Below are 25494 nucleotides of genomic sequence, written 5' to 3' on the forward strand. Positions count from 1 at the left end.
TTGTAAAACAGGACTGACCTTGGGGTTGGGAGGAGTCTGAGAAAGATGGGTTCAATAATGTACACTGCATTGAAACAGATGAGGGAGAAAACTGTTTAAAAGGGCTATGTGATTAGGTATTTTTGTCATGACAGGTCTCTAGAGCGAAGGCTACATGGTGGAGTGGACCTGGGTGGAGGGTTTGTACAACAATGAAAGAATTTTTTCTTTTACAAGAGTGTAGTGTACTAGGGCGGAGGGTTGGGAGGGGAGAAAAGTGCAACAGTGAATGAATAGAAATCCAAAGTCTGTAAATTTTTACTGAAATTAATAATAAATTTAAATTTTTAAAAAAGGAAAAAAAGAATAAACAAGGATAGACGATTTATTCTTGGTATCCTGGTATGTCATTGTTGGCTAGGAATCCCATTTGGTAAAGCTACTCAGAGCAACAGAATCAGAATTTTCTCTAATCCTGCAAAGGCTGTTCAGTTCCTTTCTGGTCTATGGTTTAAACTCAGTTGGCCGTGTCAGACCTCATTTCTTATGGAACCACTTGAAGCTCACTGTTTTCTGAGAGTGGAGGCAGAATTACCTTCTATCTGGGTGGTGCATAAAGCTCCTTCCACAGACATGTGGTCTCTGCTAAGCTGTGATCATTTGCCCAGTTGTCAGGAGAAACTCTCAAACCAGGAACACTCTGGAGGGCAAGACTACTCAGGGAGGAAGAAACTGACGGTTGATCCTAATCTCATTCTGACATTTCTGGCTGACCCATCCCATCCAGGGAGTCACCCTGGAGAGGTGTTTTCTGCACAGCATAGTCATTCAGGGGAATTCATCAGGTGCTGACTAATGTATGTGGGAGAGAGACAAGCAAGTTGGTGGTGATGTTACGCCTGATGGCAGCTATGACCGGGTGGAGTTGGGGTGCTGCATCTGAATTCAGTCTGGAGGATGATAGGTTAGCAGAGCTCTGCTTAACAGTAGTTGGTATGTACTTAGCAGCTGCTGCCTCTGCCCTTTCCTGGGCATCATGGTGACATCTGTGCTCTTTTCATTCTCTGTAGACTCTTGAAGAGGTGCTTCTGGCCATCCTCAGACATCCCACGCTGGAGAACTGGTTTTTGGCCTTGGAGCAGCAGGCCCTCCCACCTCACACGCTCAATCCCATTCTCGTGAAGCTCCTGGCAGCCCGGTTGAGTGCAGGGGTCCTTCAGCTGCTGGTCACCAGTGCTCCTATTCTTCAGAACATTGGTCAGCAGAGCCTCCTTGGCAAGTACTTTGAGGCCATCACCCAGAGCGTTCTGAAAGATCTGAGAGCCAGGAAGGAAGGCCAGACCATATCCCCACCCAAGACCCTTCCACAGCTGGAAGCCCTCCAGGCTCTGCATCCGTACATGGAGGGCATCCAGCTCCGAGAAGTCATCCTTGCTCTGCTGGGTCTACCTGACACCTGCCTCGTGACCCAGAGGCCCACAAAGTCCTCTGGGCCAGGAAGACACCTCAACATTCTTGGCAAGACTCTGGTCCAGCTGCTCACCAGCAGTCCCCAGGACCAGCTGCTAAGTAACGAGCTCCTCTGGGCCTCTGAGTATGTGAGGGGCCTGGGGATACTGCTTTCCACGCTGGCCATGGAGGAACTGGACACAGTGTTCCTCCACACTCTGCAGAGACACCCTGAGCTGGCTCCTGCAGTTGGAGTCAATCTCCTTGACTACTGCCTGGCCCAGAAGACACCAACGACCCTGCAGATCACCACCGTGCTCCTTCAGCAAAGCTGTACCCACCTGTTGAGATTCGAGCTGTGGTGCCTGCAGACCGATTCCAAGCTTGTCCTCCAAGAGAGCCCGGATGACCTCCTCTCCCTCGTCCATATGTACCTTCACTGCCGGTCCCAGGGACATTGCACACGCCCAGAAGGAGGTATGGGTTGACCTTGGGTACCTGCAGGTGAACTGGAGGTTTGCATTTAACTCAGGAACATCACATCCTAGGGTGTGTGGCTTAGCTCCCTTTTAGTGTCAACCCAGTTCTGGAGACACAGAAACCGTGATTTAGTGCTGTCCTCAGCCTTATTCTGTGAGGTACAGCCCCTTTCCCCCCGATAGCTCTAAGCTGTCTCTCAAGAAGAGAGGGAACTGACAGCAGTAGAGGCTCTTTTGGGCTTGGGGACAGGATGAAAGTCGGGGCTGTCTTATCAGGTCATTCCGGGCTGGTCTGTCCCCTGCCCTGGCTCATGTCCCTCCTCTGAAGCAGAGTGTTGAGGAGGCTGGTACTGAACTGCAGCACCTCTCCCTTCCTTTCTCTGCTTGCCAGGTTTCTGCTCTGAGGCACTCTTTGAGCTGCTCAGATTTTTTTTTTTAAATTGTGCATGTAGTTGTTTGGGTTTTTTTCTGCCTACTTTTTTATTGTTTAAAAATTATGGTAGAGGCAGACATGTACCACAGTATTTAGTATTTTAACAATCTAACATGTACAATTAAATGGTATTGTAATCATCATGTTATATTATCCATTTACTGTTATCATTATCCATTTCCACATTATTTCATCGTCCTTAACAGAAGTTCATGATGACAGAGTTTGTTTTTTATTTAAAGAACAGAGCCTTCTACAGGAGCAGCTTTCTAGTGGGTGGTTCTCTATACGCTTCTCTCTGTGCAGCTGTGCCTTTGGGGACTCAAGCCTTTGCACTCTAGGCCTTACTCGCTCACTGCCTTATCATGAGCTTTGAGAGTCAGGGATCAAACGCAGGGATTACTGGGCTCAAGGATATCTTTTAAGTGTCGGCTGATGCAGTAAACTCAGATAAATGTTTACATTGACCAGCTGACTCTGAGGGGATGCTGATTTCTAGAACTTGCCAGTTTGGTGTCAGTACACCTCCCTCGGCTGATTTCCAGCTGCCAGCATGACACCAGCTGGCTCACAAAATTCCTGAAAAACTTAACAATCAGCTCTTGGAAGCTGGAACTAGCTCACTTTTGACTATTGCCTCCTCTGTCTATGTTTTTGCCCCAGTGTCCTCTGCTGTTGCCCCTGTCTTGAGGAAGGCCCTGTGGCGGCATCTGCAGAGCAGCCTTCTCAGTGCTCATGGCCCCCCAGAGTCTGGGCTGCATCAGGAGGTCCTGGCCCAGCTTGTTCCATTTGCACGAGCCAAAGATCTCCGGGTCTTAATGGATCATTTACCAGCCTTGCTTCAAAGTCCCAACAGTCAGAAGAGGTATGTATAAAAGAGGGTAGATCGTTTGATGGCATTCCCAAATACTTCTCCCTCTCCCTTTACTATTTATGAATTAATCTATTGAATAGTCTCTTGGGCTCTTGTGCCAGTCAGTGAGAAGCTCTGTGTGGGCTCTTACTCTACCCTTTGATCCCTTGAGTAGCTATATCTCTATGAGGAAGTCCCTGACTCTGCTTCATGGAGAGGAGTGGTTTTCAACCAGAGATGATTTCACTTACCCAGGGACATTTTGCGATGCCTGAAATTTTTTGCTGTGACAACTAAGGGAGGATGGTAGTACTGGCATATAGAGATTAGAGGCTTATGGTGCTGTTAAAAGTCCTGTAGTGAGGGAACTCTGTGACCTAGTGGCCAGAAGCTGCGCTGCAATTTCATAGGCACATGGCTTGCATCCGCCAGATGCTCACTGGAGAAGGAGGGGCAATCTCCTGTGCCATTTGGATCCAGTTCAGCGGTACACAATAGCAACAACAAAAGTCTTGCAGGGCACAGGACACCTCTGACAGCAAAGAATTACCTACTCATAACTGTCCGTTGTACCAACGTTGTGAAATCATTACTAGACAAATGTAAACATAGGTTCTTTTCCCAGTGTGCTAATAATTTGCCCCTGGTGATAAGTTGGTTTTTATTTGATAGCAGGCCGGAAAAGTCTGTGATTGTTGTATTTTGTGTGAGACTGAGTAGTGTAGGCGTAAGACAGGATAGGAAGACACCACTGCTCATTTGTTCTGGTGTTTGCTTGTAAATGTAAAACCTTCTCCTCCAACTTTTTATCATTTGTCTTTTTCTGCAGTTGGATTGTGGCTGACTCTGTCTCAGCAGTCTTGGAAGAGTCAACAGAAAGGCTGCATGCCTGGAGAAAGGTTCTCCTGGAATCCTGTATCAAGTGGCTGACCACGTCGTTTAGCGGCAGCCAGCGAGATGATGACAGTGCTCAGAACCAAGAGAAACAGATGCTGCAGAGGCTCACTGAGCTGTTGGTAGGTAGCTTTTCTTGAAATGATGATTAAATATTTTGAACGAAGACTGAGACAGACAAAGTTTTACAAACACAGTTCAAGCTGGATAACATAAAGGTATGCTGGTGGGAAATGAGAGAACTTTGTCTAGGAGGTGGAGTGGTGGGAAGAGGGCAGCCATCTTTCATCTTTCCAAGCTGTCTTTCCCATTCACTTGATCATATGGTTTGGGGGGTGTTTGGGGTTTTTTTTAAGTTTTTGTATGGTGAATTATGATAATTGATTTTCTGATGTTAAGCTGGCCCAGCATTCTTGGGATATACCCATTTGGTTGTGATAGAGTACCCTTTTGTCTATGATTTTATTTACTCGTATTTTAAGAATATTTGCATCTGTTGTTGTTGTTGTTATGTGAAAGACTTCACCAAATGAGTAAAAAGATAACCTACAGATGAGAAAAATGTTTTGGCAAAGACATGTTTGACAAGGCCCTAATCTCTAAAATTTAAAGAAAGATTTAACACGTCCACAGCATAGACAGGTAATTCAGTTTATAAAAATGGGTAAAGGACAAAAGTGGATACTTTCTCAAAGAAGACATCCAAGCGGCCAGCAAATACATGAAAAGATGCTCGAGATCATGTAGCCATTATTGCAAATCAAAACCACTTTGAGCTATCATCTTCCCCCAACAGTAATGGCAGTGAATAAAAAACAGCCATAAGCACTGATGAGGCTTTGGGAACATTGGAATTCGTTTACACAGTGCTGGTAGCACAAAAAAATGGTACAACTGCTATGGAAAATGACACTGTGCTCCCTTAAAAAGCTAGAAATGATCCAGCCAGTGTCCCACTCCTAGATAAAAATCCTAGAGAAGTAGGAGCTGTGACAAATTAACAAGCACACCCTTTGCCATCACAGCTCTATTTATAATAGCAAAAAGATGGATATAGTCTAAATGCCCATCAGTGGGTAAATGGAGAAACATTTGGTACATATATACAAAAGAATGACTGTATGAAACACAATGTGAATGAAGGACAGTGTAAAACACAAAGTATATGAACTTTGAAAGCAAACCAATATCCAATAAAAATTTCTTTTTTTAATTTATAAAAAAAGAAAAATACGACGCAATGACAAAGAATAAGGATGACTCTAGAAGACATTTTGCTGGTGAAATAAGTCAGTAATGAAAAGGCAAATACTTTATGAGACCATTGCTATAAAAAAAGTGTCAGTTTTCACATGGAAAACTTTAGTGGTTATTAGGAAAGGGGGAGAAGGAAGGACTAATCACTAGCTACGATAATACGTTGTTGTTGTTGTTGTTGTTGTGTGGTCTAGTCAGAACTGACCTGTAGTTGACCCTCCAGTGGGTTTTTGGAGGCAGTAAATCAGCGTGGGAGGACATAGCCCATCCTTACCCCACTCAGCAGCTGGTGGCAGTACAGCTTCCCACCACTAGACCCATCAGAGCTCCAGATAGTACCTATTGTTGTTGTGTGCCATTGAGGTGGAACTGGCTCATAGTTGACCCTCCAGGGAATTTTCAGGAGTTAATTGCATGGGAGGAGATTGCTCTTCCTTCTCCTGTAGAGCAGCTGGTAAATTCGAACCACATGCCTTTGAAAATCCAGCACAACTTCTTAGTATAGGCTACCAGACTTAGATGCTAATTATTCTGAGGGGAAAGGCAGTATACAACACTGGAGAAGTCATTACAGCACAATCTAGTAAAGAAGGACACTGAAAGGTAGGCAAGAGGAGAGGGCAGCTACAGTAAATGTTGTACAGTGCTTCAACAATCATAATAATTTGTGAGCAAATATGCAGGTAAATGTATATGCTGAATAGATGAGAGAAGATGCATGCTTGTATATGTATATTTGTGTGGTTGTAAATATTTTACATATATTCTATATCCGTATATATAGTAGAGTCTCAGGGATAAGCTATAGAAATTATCTAATAAAAAGGGACTAAACTACTGGATCTCAGTGCTGATGACTGTAGTCTCAAGGGACTAGGTCAATGAAGACGAAGTTCATAAAGATAATCTTTTGCATCCTAGAGTGATAAGGAGACATGGATCTTACAGCCTTGCTAGTGATCAGCTAAGAAGCAACTTTTGGTCTTATTCCACCAAGTACAAAAGCCATTGAAGAAAATTGGAGTCTCAGGGAAGCCACACGAGCTACAGAGCCTTTCTAACTGAGGTCCAAGGAAATAAACAGTGCATAGCGAGCACTACTGCCCTTGATAACCACAATAGAACATTTAGTAAAAAGGTAGAACAGTTTTTAAAAAATTAAAACCAAACCTTCTAATCTGAAAGACTGACAAACTTACAAGGCTGTTGCCCTAAATAACCTTCTAACTTGAAAATTAATATGTTCTTGAAGGTCACCACTCTGCCAAATAATGGACAGGTCTATGAAATAGAGAGTCCCATCCGTGAACAGTGAGGGAGCGTTTTTAGGACAGTCAGCTATCTAAATCGGAAGGGCAGCATTTCCCCTCAGTCAAAGATGAGCAGGCAGGGAACGATAGGGAACCCGGAGAAGTGAAAGATGGGCAGTGAAATGTGGCCCTGTGGGGTTACATGTTGTGGAACAGTTTGTGTACAAATCATTGATCATTTGTGGTGTAAACTTTCACCTAAACCAAAATAAAATGTTAAAAAAAACTACATCTATGTTGGAGCTTCCAGCAGAAGTAACAACTATGTAAAAAAGTTACATGAGTTTTTTGTGTTGTGTCTTTTTTTAACTTGGTACCTGTATCAGGTCCGCCTGATACAGGCCATGGTCTTTGCAGTCACTTTTTATGCATCAGAGAGTTGAACAATGACTAGGGAGGATAGAAGGAGAATTGACGCCTTTGAGCTGTGGTGCTGGAGAAGAGTATTGAATGTTCCATGGACTGCCAAGAAAACAAACAGGTCCATCCTGGAGAGGGTTAAACCAGGCTACTCCTTGGAGGCAAGGATTCTGGGGTTTCGTCTGACATACTTTGGACATGTTGTAAGGAGAGACAGGTCTTTAGAGAGGGACATCATGCTTGGGAGGGTGGAGGGACAGCACAGGAGGGGAAGACCCTCTATGAGGTGGATTGATTCAGTGACTGCAGTAATCAGGATGGGTGTGTCAGAGGCAATGAGATTGGCACAGGGTAGAGCAGGGTTTAGGGCTGTTGTACATAGGGTCACTATGAGTTGCAAATGACTCGACGGCACATAACAACAACAACAACCATATTTTTTAAATAAGTCATTTCTTATCATGTTCTGCATCTTATTTTTTGCCTCTGTTATAAGACCAAACTTTGTTTTGCTTCTTGACTTTGTAAGTTTTGAGCTGTCTCCTGTTTATCAAACATCACAGAGAGGCCTGGACTGAATGGGTGATGGGGAGACTCAGAAGTTACAGTAGAAATGGTCATTAGAGTACCTTTTTTTCCCCCTTAAGCTCTTTGATCCTATATTTCATTGTGGAGGAATCTAGGCCCAGAGAGACAGTTATGTTGTGGTTTTTTGGAAGGTTACTCAGCTCAGGCATTTAGTAATTTTTTAATTCAACTGAAATGTTATTTTTTTTTGTTTACTTTTCTCATAGCATTCACTTAATGAGGTTGATCCCAGTGTTTGGCAGAAGTTTGTGAAGTCTGGACTCAAGTAAGTTATTTTTATTTTCTTGGTGTGCTTTAGAATGTCCCTGATAATACAATGTAAAGACAGTATGTTTGAAAATTTTCATAAAGTTTTCATGGTTCCTTGATAAGGAAAATTCTCCTTTAGTCAAGCTCAGGAGTCCCTGGATGGCACGCTTAGCATACTTCTGTGTGCCATTGACTTACCTCGTAGTGACTGTAGAGGACAGTAAATAACTGCCTGTACAGTTTTCAAAGTTGTAGTCTTTACACAGACAGGCTGCTACATCTTTCGTCTTTGGAGAGGCTGGTGGATTTCAACTTTGGACCTTCAGATAGTCGCTGAGCACTTAGCACCATACCAGTACTGAAAACCTGGGCGTTTGTGTCCACCCAAAGTTGCCTCAGAATAAAGATCTGGTTATAAACTACTGAAAAAAACAGCCATTTAAAATCCTATGGAGGACAGATCTACTCTGACATATGTAGTCACCACAAGTCTTTGTTGGCTCAGTAGCAACTATTTTTGTGTTTTGTTTTAGTGAAACTGTGTTTTGGTTCTTGCCTCTTAGATTTCACTATCAAGACTACACATTCTTAAAGGCACTCCATGCTGCCATCAAGCTCCTTTATTTACCAGAAAACCCCCAGCACAAGGAGCTCATCTCTCTTCCCACGGTCCACATGATGATCACCCAGCATTCTTTGTTTTTGTCAAGTATGCTGAAGTCTGAAGGAGAAGAAAGCCCAGACAGCCAAGTAAAAGGTGATCCTCTCTCCAGTGATGGGAAGGGTACAATATCCTATTTCAGATAGAGGTTTTACCTCCTGCTTTTGTCAAACTCACTCTGCACTAACATGATATCCATGTTGTTAGAGCCAAGAAAGTGCTACTAAAACACAGGTAAACTGTTTTTCTGCCAGTTCATGTCCAAGAAATGTTTTCTTGGACAGACATAACATAGACTCTTTGCCAAAGGCCTGTTCTAGCCTAAAGTGGCCTTACTTTCTTATCATGGGATAATATTAAAATTGAAGTGTTAGGAGGGCTGGAAAAATGTGTGGGCATCTGACCTGAAGGAAATGATGTAGATGTGTGAATCTTAATGGGAGGACTGAAACGTAACAAGAGAAAAAAAATGTTGGAAAGTCTATTGACACCTCATTGCTCGAGAATGCTTTAGCTGAGTCCAAGTTTAGGGTCTACCTCTAATTCAGTAAGTACTTAGAATCTAGAGTCTCCAGTATAGCACAGGCCCTGACTCAGATGCCAGAGAAGATGTTCCAGAGGTTTCTCTCACTCCAAGCCATATTTTGGTGAGAGACAAGACAAAATTAGCACCCTAAATCTGTCAGAAATAACCACAATGCTGGTCTGTAGTAGATTGCAGAATTGAAGAAGATTGCTCTCCACATTAGTGGGGTAAGTGGCAGGAAGAATGAAAAAGACTTTGTCTTTTTATTAAGGTAATAGTAAAAATATTGACTATTTTGGTAATATAATCATAGAGGAAAAATGCTTTAGTAAAAATCTAGTGACTTAAGTTTGGGAGAGGGACTAGTATCAAGGACCTTATCAAACCTAGGGAGAGAGAGGATTATGAAGAAGTGTTTGTTTAATTGGGGGTGCAGGAGGGTTGTGCAAAGCAGGAACAAAGAAGGGTGTGCATTTCATTGTTTTTTCAGAAGCACTGGTGGACCTCATGTCGGTTGTGGCAAAGATGTGTCCCTCTGTCTGTGAGAGGAGCCACTTTGCAGTGCTTCTTGGAGCCTATGGTGCCACACTCAGTGTCGTGGGTAAGCTGTGGGGATGGGGTATGACCTTGGGAAGAGGTGGGAATGGGAGTATAATTTTTGGGGAGTGTATGGGGTTGAGGATGAGCCTGTATGGGAGTGTGTGAGGATGAAGATGTGACCCAGGAGTGTGTGAGATCGAGCGTGTGACCTGGGGAGCATGTGAGGAGGAAATACGAACTAGGTACTGTGTAAAGACAGGCAGGGCTGTGACCTGGGGAATGTGTGAGGATGGAGGTGTGGCTTGTGGGGTGTGTGATGATGATGGGGAAATGGGACCTGAAAAACCTGTAAGGAAGAAGTATGTTGTGAGAGAATGTGTAAAGGATTCAGCTTACTAAAATGGTCTCAATTACTTTTAGATCAGAAAATCTTACTGCTGCTGCGGACATATGAAAAGAATGACCTCAGCCTCATCAGTTTCAGGTGAGCACGGTCTAGAGCCAGCAACTCACACTCTGAACAGTGAGCTCCACACTTGAAATTTTCTCTTTCCTTTTGGTTCTCAAGATGGAGTGAAATCCCTTGGTTCACATGCCAGTTTCAGCATCGGGTGCCCCAAGAAACAAACACCTATTCGAACACTGCAGGATGTTGGACTTTGTGTTGGTGGGAACTGCCTGACTTGGGCTGCTTGACCGATTGATGGCTGCATGTGTGTGCTAGGCCTGGTTGGTGTGTCTTGGTTTGGCTTTAATTTTTCTGAAACTTTTATTTGGAAATGGACATCTTGAATCAAACAGTTACATGATCTACTATGGCAGGAAGGACAAATTGAAGGGGAATGTTGTCACACAGTCATTGTCAAAAAGAACATGTCGAGGTCTGCCATGTAGTGTAATGTTGTCAGTGATAGCATAGCATCCCTACGCATACAAGGAAACCTAGTAATAGAAATATTATTTAGATTTGTGCACCAGCCACTAAAAACCAAAGATCAAGAAATTGAAGATTTCTACAACTTCTGTAGTCTGAAATTGAGTGAACATGCAATCAAAATGCATTAGTAATGATGATGACTAGAATGCAAAAGTTGAAAACAAAAACGGCTTGGTGTTTGGAAAATATGGTTGTGTTGACAGAAATGAAGTAGGAAGGACATCGCATAATGGAATTTTGTGCAGTCAGTGATTTATTCACTCCAAATACCTTTTTTCAGAAACACAAATGACAGCTATATCCATGGACCTTGCCTAGTGGAATACACAGGAATCAAATCTGTGCACTACTGCATCTGTGGAAAGATAATGGATAAGCTCAATATCATCAGTCAGATCAAAGGCAGGACTTTATGGAACAGATCATCTATTCCTCATGTGCTAATTCAAATTGAAGTCAAAGAAAACTAAAACGAGTCAGAGTAGAACCTCGAATTTATCCCACCTCATTTAGAAACCATCTAAAGACCTAAGCTTGAATACTCTTCAAAGAATCCCTGAAGATTAGATTTTTGAAGACTAATGGCCAGAGACCAACGACATCATGCATAAATAAAGCAAAAGGTCACTGAAAAGATAAAAAGAAGGAAATGACCAAAATGGATGTTAAACTCTTAAATGTCTATTGAATGTAGAAAAACGAAAGTGAAAGGAAAAAATGATGAAGAGACATGAAAAAAAATTTCAATGAGGCAGTTCAAGAAGACAAAATATTATAATGAAATGTTGAAAGACTTAGAGTTAAAAGTCAAAGGGGGCAAAAGGGTGAAAGAAGTTGAGACTCATTTCGACAGCACATAATAACTATAACAGAAGTCTGAAAGATATTTATGCCTATTAAAACAAAAAAAAGTAATTAATGCAGAAATTATCTAGCAATGTCATTAATAACATATGCAAACAATGTATCTTCATGGAACTACCAGTAACCCAGTCTGGATTCAGAAGAAGCCATGGAATGAGGGATAGACTTGTTGTTAGGCTGATCTTGGCTAAAAGTGAATACCAGAAAGGAGTTTATTTAAAGGTGTTTATATAAAGGTATTTATTTGTGTTTTACTGACTGTGTAAAAGCATTTGTGTGGATCATAATAAATTATGGATAATATTGACAAGAATGGTAATTCCAAAGCATTTAATTGTGCTTATGCAGTACCCATACACGAAACAGGAGGGGATCATTGGAACAGAAGTAAAATTTTAAACGTAATCAGGAAAGATGTGTGTCATAGTTATCTTCTTTCACCATACTTACTTAATCTGTATGCTAAGCAAATGAGAAGCTGGATTATATAAAGAAGAATGTGACGTCAGGATTGTAGGGAGACTTAACAGTCTGTATTAGGTCGTTGACACACTACTTTGCTTTCAGAAAATGCAGAAGACTTGAAGCTCTTACTGAAGAGAATCAAAGACTACAGTCTTCATTGTGATTCACAGTCTCATCAAAACAAAACTTCTCACAACTAGATCATTGGGCAATATTGGAGATTAAATAATTTCCTTTTGCTTTGATCGGCAGCCAACACCCATGGTAATGGTAGTTAAAAAATCAAGAGATGGATTGCATTGGGCAAATGCTACTATCAAGGACCTCTTTAAAGTGTTAAAGAGCAAGGATGTCTGTTTAAAAACTAACGGGTCCTCAGCCCAAGCCATGGAATTTTTTATTGTTTCACATGCTTAGGAAGTTGGACAAAGAATAAGGAAAACCACAGAAGAATATATGCCTTATAGAATTGTGATGCTGGCAAAGTACAATAAATAACCATGGACTGCCATCTCAACATACATATTATTAGGAGGAAACAGTCCTTGTAAAAGGACATTATGCTTTTATGTTCCCTTTCTGGAATAAAGCTGTCCCTGCATATGTCAGAGAGAAATGGGAGGGCTAAGGGTTAACCCCTGAGCATTAACTTTCCATTTCTGCTTTCAGACATTCTCTGATTTCGAGATTAGAGGGCAAGTGAGTCACACCATGAGTAGACAGAGTTGTTTGTGAGAGGAGTCTAGCTTAGTTCTCAGAAGAGAGTAGGGCTTTGGGAACGCATCATGGAGCAGTGAGGAGGGTTGATGGTTGGGAGGATAAATAAGGGGAAGCTTGTGTTGTTTTTCAGAAAGAAGGTGATGTGGGCTTAAGTAGGAAGCCACAGTGGGAGGAGTGCCATGGCTATTAGAGGTACAGCGTTGTGAATATTGGGACTGGCCCAGGCAGCTGACTGCTCTTGGTTATGTGTGGACAGGAACAGGGCTCGGCAGCTGTAATCTAGCCTGACTCTGGGGCCAGACTCCACAAGTTTGAATCTCAGCCCTATTACTTAATAGCTAGGCAAGGGACCAGCTGAGCAGTTTTCCTAATTTTGTCTTTTTTAATTGTCAAAGTTGAGATAGTAGTACCTACTAAGGGATTGCTTTGAAGATGCAATGAATTTGTGTACACCCAAAGGTATAGTCATTTCTTGCTAGTCCTAGGCTTTGTCTTAGTTTCTGTCCTTGTCATGCTGTAAAGATTGTGTGAGGAAGTTGGTATAACTAACACATGTACCATGCAGAATAGCACTAGGCATATACTTGCTGCTTCGAAAAGTAGAGAGTGAAAGAGAAGACCTTCACAAAAATGGATTGACACAGTGAGCATGCTTGAGCATGATGGAGGCTGTGAGCGTGGGACTGGTTAGGCGGAGGATTGCTGTGAGTCATAGTGGACATGACAACACCTCACAACAACGTAGGATCATCTTGTGGTTATCAGTTTTGTACCTGTTGGGACTTTGACCAGTCAGCTTTCCCCTTCGGCTCTAGGGTGCTGATGTGGGGTCCAGCAGCTGTAGAACATCACAAGACATGCCGGAGCCTCGGCAAGTCACTGTGGCAGCAGCCGAGTGTTGGGGACATCCTTCGCCTGCTGGATCGGGACCGGATGCTGAAGACCATCCTCCATTTCCCCCAGAAGCGGAAGCTGCTGCCGCCCGAGGTACAGCCACACATAGTGTTATCCCTCCTCAGTGATGGAGCCAGGGGCTGCAGGGGTGGGGGAGCACTCGGGTAGAGGGTGGTACCCTGCCTCCCATTGCTCCTTGAGCTGAATCATGCTATTAAATGCAGACATTGTTTTTCTTGTTGTAGTTTAACTTTTTTTTGCATAAGATCTTAGCCATACTCATCAACAGTTGTAAGCACTGGCCAAATTTGTTTTATGCATAGCCTTGCCTCCCCAAATTATTTTGAATCAAATCTAAAGCATAGCATTGTATATATTAGTGATAATTGTTACTTTCTTCTTTTTTACATATAAACTATGCTTGCATGCACTTATATATTCAACATATTTAGAATTCTAGAAAAAGTGAGTCAATAGTTGCAGAATAGGGAGTTGGGTGGCCTCGTGCTAAGAAGCCACACTGCAGTCCTGAAGGCATCTGGTGTGAATCCACCAGCTGCTCTGCAAGGGCTGGTGGTTATTGTGTATCATCAAGTCAGACCTGACCCATAGCTGACCCTCCAGCGGGTTTTCAGAGGCAGTTAAGTTATAAGTTAATCTTATGGGAGAAGACGGCCTGTCCATCTCCCATGGAGCAGCTGCTGGGTTTGAATCATGTGCCTTTCGGATTGCAGTGCCTATGGATAGTTGAGTGATTTACTGCCTCTGAACACTCTCTGGAGGCTCAGCTCTGAGTTGGTTTTAACTCCATAGCAGACAGCAGCAGTTGCAGAATATTACATTTATGTAGTTGAATAGTACATTTCTGTTTCTTTGGGGCTCTTTCAGGATGATCAGGAATTGATATTTAAAGACAAGAGCATAGTGGACCTCGACAACCTTTATGACCCCTGCTTTCTACTTCATCTCTTCAGTGAATTAACCAGGCCAGGTAAATGAAGCCTCCTTTTGGGGTGAGGGGATGGGGTGTTCCTGCTGTGTACGCCTCGGACATCACAACGGTGACATCCTCGAGGCCAGTTTATTACCAAGAAATGGTGAGCTCTTACTTGAAAATAATTCTAGAAGAATGTTCAGTTGGATTTTACCTTTTCGTGACAGTGCTTCAAGTAAAATACCAGATAATGGATATACTATGATTTCAAAGAAATGACCAGAGAGTGGTTTTTTTTGTCCTTGATGTTTCCCAGAAGTATTCACTGACATCTTATAACATAGTAAACAAACAGGAATGAGAGATTTTATACATGAAATTAGAGACTGTTACTTTTTCTTGGTTTAAGAGTATTTTTCAAATTCTGTTTTGTGTCTGGCAATCTGAGAGTGAGAAGGAAAATAAGAAAATGTGTTATATCCTATTGGCACTTAAAAGGATGTATATTTGGCTTTTGTTAGGTGGAGCTTTCTATAAATGTGATAGACTCCATTGATTTCTCACATTACAGAGTCCTATCTCCTTGCTGATTTTCATTTTGTTTTTATAGCAATTGCTAAAAGAAGGATGTTAATGTTTTCAACTTTATTTGTAGATTTGTCTCTCTTTCATTTCAGTACTATCTATTTTCTTCACATATTTGGTAACTGCACATGTAAATTTAGGATTGCTGTATCTTCTTGGTGGATGATCCTTTTAATGTTAACTCAAGTCCTCTACGTGCTAATTTTATTCACTCTAAAATCTATTTTATCTGCTAGTAATACAGCCACTTTTGTCACTTAGTGTCTATATGGTATGTCTTTCCATTCTTGTACTTTTCAGCTTGCTTAAAGCATCTAAATTATGAATGAATTTCCTTCCTACATCAGTCTATAAGTTGAATTTGTACCTAAGTTAAAATATTTACATACCATTTGTCTTTAATAGTTAACCAGTTAGTAAGACTGTTGTCTAAGTGTATATATGCGCCACTTCATACCTGTACTGTATCTGACCACATAGCCATCTGTGGGGCAGGGAGGAGGGACTTGATTGCAAGGACATCAGAATGTTGATGGCATTGAGTTTGTGGTGCCAGGGGCTCGTGCCCATAATTGGTGCTGTCGTGTGTCCTGTCCAACTATTATGTGGGCCAACGCCTGTGGAGAGATGAGAGAGGCTGTGCTGTGGCTGCTCCACTCTTCCTAGACGCTTCTAGTTCTGGTCACATTTTGCATGCATCCAGAGGCAGCCAGTTTCTTTTTCCCCCACCCCAACTCTTTTCTGTTTATGATTCAATTGATTACTATCTAGTGAGATGTCTGCTGGTTAAGTCTATTCCTTCCATTTTGCTGTTGCATCCACCCATTATGTTTTGTTTTAGTCATTATATTTCTCAATTTTACGATTTCTCTTTGGTTCTTTTTTTTTTTCTTTTAAATGTAACTGGGAAACAGGTGCCTTCTTAAAGCAGGCCACTTTTTGTGTGTGTGTGTGTGTGTGTGTGTGTGTACCATCAAATCGTCCCTTTGGTTCTTAATATCTTTATTTCTTTACTGAAAATTTCTGTCCTTTTTACTTGCTTCAAGTTGTTTGTAATTTCTCATTGAAGCATTTTTATGATAGATACTTGTCAGATAATTCTAAACTCTCTGCCAACTTGATGTTAGTATCTATGGATCTTCTTAGTTCTTAATATGATAAGTGAGTTTTGATTGAAAATTGTACATTTTGGGTATTGTGAGACCGACACTTGATTCAGTCATTTGTTTTAGTGGACTGGCTGTGCTCTAGCAGGGAACAGGGAGGTGCTGCCTTATTATTTCCTGGTGGGAATAGAAGTCCCTTTTTTCCATTTGGCCTTTGTTGACAGATAAGAGGTCTGTGCCTCATAACTGCTGGTTAAGTAGGAGCAAGAACTCCAGTTGCCCATTAGGCCTTCACGGATTCTTCCTATCTGGACGTGATGGTAGGAATGATTTGTGACTGCTCCTTACATGGCCAGTGCTGACAACAAAACAGGGGAGCCTTGTTACAAGTGGGTATTGGTGACAGTCCTTCCCAGTTCCTGTAATGAGGCCTCCTTAGATTTCTTAAACAGTGGGAAGCAAGAGGGGCATATTGTTACTTGCCGGTGGGGATGAAAGCTTCAGGTCTTGACCAAGTGTTTGGAACCATCTTGGCTAAGTCTTTCTTTCTTTGCTTCTTGACAGCATGGCAAAAGTAGAAGGCTAGACTCCTCTGTTGGCCTTTCTTTCATTGGTAGGTGAAGCCATAGTGCTTTTCTATAGTTTTGGGCTGGAGTGGCGTGATGCGGTAGCTCTGAACCTTGCCCTCTCCAGAGCCAGTTTCACTGTCTCCGACACACCTACTCCCACTGCCCCAGTTACCATGTCAACCCATCTCATCCAGGGTCTTCTTCTCCTGCACTGACTCTCCACCCTTCCCACTAAGCAGGAAGTCCATTTTCAAGGACTGGTGGTCCCTCTTGGCCACGTGTCTAAAGTATGTGAGACGGAGCTTCAGAATCCTTGCCTCCAAGGAGAAACTTGGTTTCACCTTCTCCAAGACTGATTGTTTTCTTGGTGGGCTGTGATATGTTCAGTACTCTTCTCCAGCACCACAACGTAAAGGAATTGATTCTTCTTCTGTCATCCTTACTCATTGTCCAGTTCTCTGCCTGGATCAGGCACACCTTAGTCTCTAAACTGACATCATTGCTCTTTAGCACTTTGGCGAGATCCTTGAAAACAACTTTTTGTATATAAATGTTCCTGTTTTTAGTGAATTTAATGATCCTCCACTACCTCAAAAGAGATTAAAGAGGACTGGGCTTTTATAGTGATTTTCATAATTAGCACTTTTTGTTGGCTCAGCCTCTCATCCTGATGGACAAGGTATTATATCCCAGTGTGGAAACTAGATTTTATTTGCAAGACAGCAAGGGGCAGTTCATGCAAATGTTAGATTACAATAATGACCAACTGCTATCTTAGTTGCCCTGGTGACTATATAAAACTGATTAAATGAGGCAAATCTAATTACATGTGGCCCAGACGTTATTCTCATTTCCTCCACCACATCCTCTGACAGTGTCTGTTTCTCATCAAACATGAAAATAGATTTTTCCACAATCTAAAAATATGAAGTTGCTTGCCCTTATAATTTGTATTATAACAAATCTATTTAGTTAGCTTCTGTTATATCAACCGAACTTTTAAGGGACAGAAAACAGTGACATGTAGAATATTTAGGAGTGAAATCAGGGTAAAATATTTTCCACAAAATCTTAAATGTTGTACTTTTTTTTTTTTGGTGGGCCATACAAGACCTTTTGTGAAGAGACTATATTGCAGGGTATTTCAAGTCTAGGAAATGTGCCAGCCACTGTTTTCCTTACTTGTAAGTTTCCAGATACAAGTTAGATTAAGTTTTATTGGTATAGTGCTGGTAAAAAATTGGGCATAAAATGTCAGCTTTAATCCTATAAAGGGTTTGTAATAACTTAGTGAGCTGTTTACACTAAAATTAATTCACGCAGATAAAAAATACTAAGAAACACAAAGTTGTGAGTGGGGAAATATAGGTAATAAAAACAATGCTTTTAAAATTTACTAGCTATCCTAGTTATTCAGAGTCAAAAAAAAAAGGAAGCAGATTTTATTGTCTGATGAAAAGGAAGCCTTTTCATCTTGAAATAATGTAACACTGAAATAAATGGCAAGTAGAACAGAAGACAGCATAGAGGCTCATGTTGGTTAGATTTATTGTAACTGAATTAAATTGAGTTACACATTTGTTTTGCTAAAAAGTTGTTAGGATTCTTTTCCCCTCTTACTTTTTTTGCTAGGTAGCAGATAAACAAGAACAATTGTTTAAACAAACTTACTGAAGTGTGACATAGAAGTCCATAAGTCATATTGTTTGGCTTAAGTTTTGGTAAAATCACCACCCAGATCAAGGGATACACATAACCAGCAGTTAGTATTTTCCTAGTCAGTACACAAAAGGAGCCAGTAACTTGGTTTTTAGCTTAGTATAAATTCAGTTGTCACCTTTGTGTTTATGTGTCAAGCTTCATTTATTATACACTATATTCATACAGTTCAACCATGCTGTGTGTAAATTCATAATAGTGTATTTCTAAACTTTATGAAATCCTAAATTGGATAGTTGCTTAGTTTTTTAGTGTGGTTACTGTTTATTGGCCAGTTCCTAGAAATTATACTTGGAAAAGTAGTAGGTGAGTGAACCCTCAATGAAGTGGACTGATCCAGTTGTTGGGACAATAAATGTCAACACAATAGGGACAGTGCAAGAGCAGGCAGGGCAGAAGAGCAGAAGGTTCTGTGGTATATAGATTTTCCTGTGAGTCAGAGGCTGCTCAGTGGTACCTAATAAAAAAATAAGACCTTGAGTTGGAATTGATGCCTCTGGTTTTGTTGTTGGTTTAAACCAGTCTTCAGAGAAACTACATTCTCACTTTTCTGTTTCAAACTCTTTGCTGAAGATGAGCACCTATTTTCGTAACCTTACTGCTTCCCTTGGTTGAGTCCTTGGCCGAGATACAGGACCAGCCAAGGCTATGGGCAGAGGCAGTGACAAATGTTTTTTCCACAGTGAAGTCCTGTCCTTAGCACTGCTGGACTGAAATCTGTAGCTCTGACTCAGATAAGCCACAGAGCAGCCAGAAAAGAGTCCCATTTGTGGTGTTTGCAGTCTCTTCACCTGAGGACCAGAGTGCAGACTTCGAGACTCCTGCCATTTGCCAAGCCTTACACTGGAGCCTGCCTCTGGGGGAGCATGTGATGAGGAGCTTTATTGATGTCTGGATGCTCCTGCAGCACAGTTAGGTACCTTACCACTAAATCCTGCTAGACCATGAGGCAGTGTTTATTTTAATCCTTTAAAGTTGTCCTGGTTAAACCAATTTGATCTGAAGGTCTGTTATCAAAAGGCCAAGCTGCTATTTGTGAGGTCTTCAAAACAAAGAGAATGACATAACTATTTTTAAATACTCCATTATATTTTCAGCCTCCCAAGGACAGCTCTTTTCCTCAAGTGTTACAAAGCCGAGACCTCCATTGAGTAGTAAAAATGACCACAAAAATGTAAAATTGACTTTTCTTCATGGATTCATGTATGGAAAAATCTATTTGTGAGATTGCTGAAATATCCTGGCCAACTAAGTCAACTATTTTTAGTGGGTGTGACATTAAATATTCAGACTATTCTTGTTCTTAAATGTATCCCATTCACATATATTTGTTGTGTTAGTTATGTAAGTGTGACTTAAACACATTTTGTGTTTTCCAAAACAATAGAATTTTTTCATAGCTTTTGGGGGGTTTTCCTACTATCAAAAATAGTCACTTAGTAGAAAATGGGGAATTTAAGCCCTAAGAAACTGGTGCCCAAGTCTTCTGTTTATCCCTTTTCCAATCTTTTGCTCCTAATCTGTGAGTCTTGGTATTTAAAGTAGGTTTCTTTTTAGGCAACATGTAATTGGGTTTGACAGTTGGTTTCAAATGAAAGCATTTTCTTTATTAATTCTGGTGTGGTTTTATTTTGGTTTTTGTGTTTGGTGTTTTTTTTTTCTTGGTAATTTTTATTGGAAGCTAGACATTGCAAATTTTGCCTTGTTTGGCCCTGGATATTTTGTTTTCCTTTGAATATTTTTTAATTTATTTTTGCACTCAATTAAGTTGTTCAGAAATGGTTTGCCCTTTAACAGCCTTGTTTTTCTGCTTTCTTAGGCTAAATCAAAGTAATGTTTAGTCTGGAGCTAATTTTTTACTACTACTAAGTAGTTAAGGAGCTCTGGTAGCTTAGTGGTGAAGAGCTGCGCTGCCCACCCAAAGGCATGCAGTTTGAATCCACCAGCCAGGCGCACAGGAGAATGACGGGCAGTCTCCTCCCATGCAGTTATACTGCCTCTGAAACCAGCTGGAGGGTCAGCTATGCATTGGCTCTGACTCCACGGTACACACACCACCACTTGGGTGAAGTCCTCCACTGTAATGCCCCATGAATTAGGAAGATTCCATCTTGGCTGGTGGAAGCAGAAACTATTTCTTGGTATGTGCTAACCCAGTGATAGCTTCTTCCAATCTTCTGGATGTTAGTCAGGTAGTTTTTCTGTTTATGTGCTGATTGGTGCTCGGTTAAAGACTGTCGCACTCTGCGTAACTTCCTCTTCTCCAGCACTCTGCCCTGCAAGCTCTGGCCAGCATGCCCTCCCAATAGTCTAAGCCAGATCTCCAGATCCTGCTTCAGTTTCTCCTCCCTGTGCTGCTCCCTGGACACTCTCCAGGATGTAAGATGGGGTTCTTAAAAGGTTTGTCTTGTTTGTTTCCTGTGTCTCAGGGACCACTGTTTTTTGTCCTAAAGTACAATGTCTTGTAAATCATTGTTTCCAGATTTGTTTATTTTTATTTCATAATATTTTAATTGTTTTAGGCGAACATTTTCACAACAAATTAAATTCCCATTTAAAAGTTTTTATATAGATTGTTCCATACCATCGTTAGCAATTTTTACAATGTATCAGTATTGTCATTATTTCCATTCTTTTTCTGTTTCTGTTGATTTTGTTTCCTTTCCCTTCATTACCTTCTCACCTTTGTTTTTGGTGGTTTTTTCCCCCTTGTGTACCATCCAATCGGATCCAGCTGGCAGAGAGAAAATTGCCCCTCCTTTTCCAGCAGAGCATCTGGTGGATTCGAACCACTTGCCTTTAGTATTGCACCGCAGCTTCTTGCCACTAGGCCACCAAAGTTCCCTTACTCATCTTTGTTTTTGAGGAGCCATTGACCATTTGATCTGAAGTTTTTTGTTTTAAGAAACATTCGTTGTGGGTGATACTATTCATTTTTGTAAGCCATTCTAATATTTGTCTTAAGGAAGACTTGGAGAGAGTTTTATTTCCTGCTCAGAGATTATTTTAGGGTTCAAGTTAAATTTGGTTTTCTGTGTGTACATTATAATCTCCAAAAGCAGGGACCAACCTGAGACAAATCCATCACAGGAAAAAAACCTCAAAAGATGTTTTGCTGAAACAAGTAATAAAAGTGGTAAAACGGTTCGGTGTCAAAGGTGGAAAACTTGCGAGGCCTGGAAAAGCAAGGCAGCCCACCAGTTCTGCCCCCATAGTTTGTTGTGTTATAGTTGTTATTATTACAATTATTTTGGTCTTGATTTTTAGGATTGTCATCATTATTCTTGAAAAACCTGCATCTGGAGAGATTGGAGAAGGCAAACTGACTTTTATAGAGGCTTGATTGCTATTATATCTTTCTATGGTAGACTATTTTACAATTGCTTGTCTAGGGTGTCACTTTGACTGGTGTATGATTCCTAATATAACTACGTCATCAGTCAGTGAGTATTATCCTGGGTGGGGATCATTCCTAAATAAGTTGTCACATAGTTCATTACTAAGATTTTTGTGTAATATTTATCTTGTAAAAAGGCCCAAGTTTTTAGAGAAATGGAAGTCTTTTGAATGTCAGTGAGTTGTAGTCAAGCCCTTTCAGTTATGGTGGTCCCTGGATGGTGCAAGTGGTTTATACTCAAACATTGGTGGTTGGAAGCCACCTGGTGATGCTGTACAAGAGTCCTGCCACAGGATTACAGCCAAAGAACTCCAGTCCAGCGGTTCTGTATGTGGCGCCACCATGGATTGGAATCCCCTTAACTGCAGACATTTGCCTGGTTTATATTTTGTTTATTGGTAGGGAATTTTTTTGTTTAATCTCAGTTGTGGTACTGGAGAAGAATGTTGAATATACCATGCACTGTCAGGAGAACAGATTCGTCCTAGACAGGGTGAAGCCAGGCTGCTCCTTGGAGGCAAGGATTCTGAAGCTTTGTCTGACATACTTTGGACATGTTTCAAGGAGGGATCAGTCCTTGGAGAGGGGACGTCATGCTTGGGAGGGTGGAGGGACTGTGCAGGAGAGAAAGACCCTCAATGAGATGGACTGATTCAGTGACTGGGGTAATGGGGGTAGGTGTGTTGGAAACTTGAGATTGGCACAGGATGCAGGGTTTAGGACTCTTGTACATATGGTCACTATGAGTAGCAAGTGACTTGACAGCACATAACAAGTGAAGTACATAATTTACCATGTGTCCACCCTCTTCTCCTAGAGTGCTTGTAGGTTTCTTTGAATCTGAAAATTGGCAAGTGGCTGGCAGCCTCTTCACATTGTTTTCTGGAAGATTTTTTTGTTCAGAAACAGAGCTGAGATTGCAGTTGTTGTTGTTGTTAAGTGTCAATGAGTCTGCTCCCACTCATAGTGACCTGTGTCCAGCAGAGCGGAACCTTGCTGAGTCCTGTGCCAGCCTCACAGTCTGCTCAGTTCAGGACTGTTATTACAGTCATGTGTTGGTCCATGTTGTTGAAGGTCTTTCTCTCCCTCCCTGACAGTCTACTTTTCAAAGCCTGACATTTTTTCCCCAAGGATTGACACCTCCTGAAACATACCCGGAGTATATGAGACCAAGTCTCCTCATTCATGCTTGTAAGGAGTACTGTGGCTGCACTCGTCCAATACAGATTTGTGTGTTCTTTTGGCAGCTCACAGGATATTCAGTATTCTTTGCCACCACCACAATTCAAAGGTAGCCATTCTTCTTGGGTCTTCCTAATTCTTTACCCATCCTTGACATGCATATGATTTCACATGCATTTTAAATACCATAGAGTGGATATAAATATATACTTTGTGAAAAGGTGAGTTTGCCTCAGATTCACCACCCTGATTTTGCCTGTGTCCATCCTTCGTGGCCCTTGTAGAGGGAGGGCTCAGCTGTGCCCCTTCCTCTGGTCTGCTGCAGCCTTCATTCTTCTCTAGCTCATTGGTACCAGAGAGAAGTCATTGAATAATTCTGCTGGGATTCATAAGCATCTTAGAAGCTGAAGCTTTTGCAGTTTCTGTCACAAAGAGACCTTGGTCTCTTTTCCACCTTCAGTCTAAGATAATGAAGAAAGAAATGCATTTCCATATCAGATAGTGATATTTGTGAAGCAAAGAGTGGCATTGACCTTTACAGACTACACTTGTATTATGGAGGTGTGCATGCGCATGCTTGTTTAATTGACATCTGTGTTTTGTTTCATCTAGAATTTGTCGTGGATTGTCGAAAATTTTTGGATTCAAATTCTTTGGGTCTGACAGTGGCAGCCCTCAGCAGCTATGACCCCAAGATGCGGGCTGCTGCCTACTATGTGCTGGCGGCCTACTACTCCCACCTGGAAGGGGCGCGGTTCCGAGAGCAAGCTCAGGTGAGAAGAGGGACATCCTGAGCTGAGGGGGGCTGGTGGGCTCAGAGAGCTGGCTCTCTCCATAGGGTTTGAGACCTGTTGCTGGGAGAGTACTGATACAGAACAGAGATCTGTTCCCTTTTAGGCGATGATGCATAAAGCAGGGTTACTGTGCGTCAGAACCAACTCAAAAGCAGTGGGTCTGGACAGAAGGTAGCCCTTTATCCTTACCTACAGGGTTTCTTTCTATAGACCTCTGTGTTTATTCTCGGGAGAACAGCACGGTATGATATCTTGGCTGTCTTTGTTCTGAGCTGCTTGATTAAAGACGGCTGATCCACGGCAGATCGACTCAGAAGTCGGCCGGTGGAGGAAGAAAAGCCGTTGGCTTCTCAGAGCCTGGTGCAGTTTTCTGTGTTTTCAGGCACATGCTTGCCTCCTAGTGTTCTAATGAAAGGCATGTCTGGACTGGTGGTGGACACACCAGGTCATTCCAGGGACCTAAGGAGTGGCCACATCCTGCACAGACTGACCACCATGCTTGTATTCTATTTTCAGCTTCTTTACCTGTTGGATGTGGTGCGGAATGGGATTCGATCTCAGAACATGAGGCTCACTTTCTCCTTGACTCTCTTCATTGCCAAAGCAGCCATACAGATTCTGAAGCCAGGTACCACTCAACATAATTAGGTTGAGGTGAATCGGAAGCGTCTAATATTTAGCAGGTCCACCTCTAGGAACATATCCTGTAGGAATAATCATACATATGTAAGAAATGATACATTCATTCTGTGCTTATAATAGTCCAGACTAGGTAAATGTCCTTCTGTAGTGGACAGGTAAATTGGAGTTGGGAGCACACTCTTTGTGGAACCCACTGGGATGAAATCCAGGGAAAGTTAAGTGAAAGGTGAGATGCAGAACAGTGTCTTTGCTTGGTGGCAAGTGAAGAGAGAAAACATACACAGTTGGTGTAAATATTAGGGAGCTCTGGTGGGCTAGTGGCAAGAAGTTGCACTGCAATCCCAAAGACACGCAGTTCAAGGCCACTAGCTGCTCTATGGAAGAAGAATGGGCAGTCTACTGTGTGATTACTGCCCCTGAAAACCGGCTGGAGGATCAGCTATGGGTCAGTTCCAACTCTACGTTACACAGCATTAACATAACTAAAAAACTCTTTGCTACAGCTGACCCTCCAGTGACTTTTTGGAGACTGTAAATTGCATGGGAAGGACTTGATTGTCCATTTCTCACTCCTGGACTGGTAGGTGGACTCAGCCATCCGGAGGAGCGTCACCTCCACCAGAGCTCTTGGCGTAACTGCTACAGGCGTAAACTCAGATCCACTAGTCGCTCCACGGAGGAAAGTTGATATGGCTTTTATTGTGTAAAGATGGATAGCCTTGGTAGCCCTAAGGTGTGATTCTCCTTTATCTTCTAAATCACTACCGGTCAGAATCCATGAGAAGGCAGGGAATTATTTATTTTCTTTTTTAAAAAAGAAATTCTAGTAGCAGTCAGCACAGAACTGCTCCCAAGTGTGTTGTTCTGTCTGTACATTTTAGAATTTTGCAAAGAACGAGAATAAATGTAAGTGAAAATTAGAAAATGTGGGGGGGAGGGTAGAACACCCAAAATAATACAGTTGCCTTTCCCTATCTCTGGATTCTGCATTGCTAATTTCAACTAAGCTCAAACAAAAATGTGAGCATAAAGTGAAGTGCTATTTACATGCCATTTCCGCTGCATTAGAGGATGCAGACAAACCTAAAACAGTGTGCAAGTTCAGTCC

General features: G+C 41.8%; 1 protein-coding gene across 1 annotated transcript in view; it reads left to right on the top strand.

Moving 5' to 3' along the window:
- Window positions 1-25494, top strand: part of URB1 (URB1 ribosome biogenesis 1 homolog (S. cerevisiae)) — an 83420-nt gene that overhangs the window by 48003 nt on the left and 9923 nt on the right. The window contains exons 22-32 of the mRNA XM_006886754.1: window positions 1050-1905; window positions 3004-3205; window positions 4023-4209; window positions 7809-7867; window positions 8415-8608; window positions 9529-9639; window positions 9999-10062; window positions 13380-13551; window positions 14347-14449; window positions 23563-23723; window positions 24261-24372. Coding sequence (XP_006886816.1) covers window positions 1050-1905; window positions 3004-3205; window positions 4023-4209; window positions 7809-7867; window positions 8415-8608; window positions 9529-9639; window positions 9999-10062; window positions 13380-13551; window positions 14347-14449; window positions 23563-23723; window positions 24261-24372 — 2221 coding nt within the window. The remainder of the gene's footprint in view (window positions 1-1049; window positions 1906-3003; window positions 3206-4022; window positions 4210-7808; window positions 7868-8414; window positions 8609-9528; window positions 9640-9998; window positions 10063-13379; window positions 13552-14346; window positions 14450-23562; window positions 23724-24260; window positions 24373-25494) is intronic.

The sequence above is a fragment of the Elephantulus edwardii genome, unplaced genomic scaffold (genome assembly GCF_000299155.1).
Source record: "Elephantulus edwardii isolate Elephantulus edwardi_28Jun2011 unplaced genomic scaffold, EleEdw1.0 scaffold00051, whole genome shotgun sequence".
Classification (NCBI taxonomy): domain Eukaryota; kingdom Metazoa; phylum Chordata; class Mammalia; order Macroscelidea; family Macroscelididae; genus Elephantulus; species Elephantulus edwardii.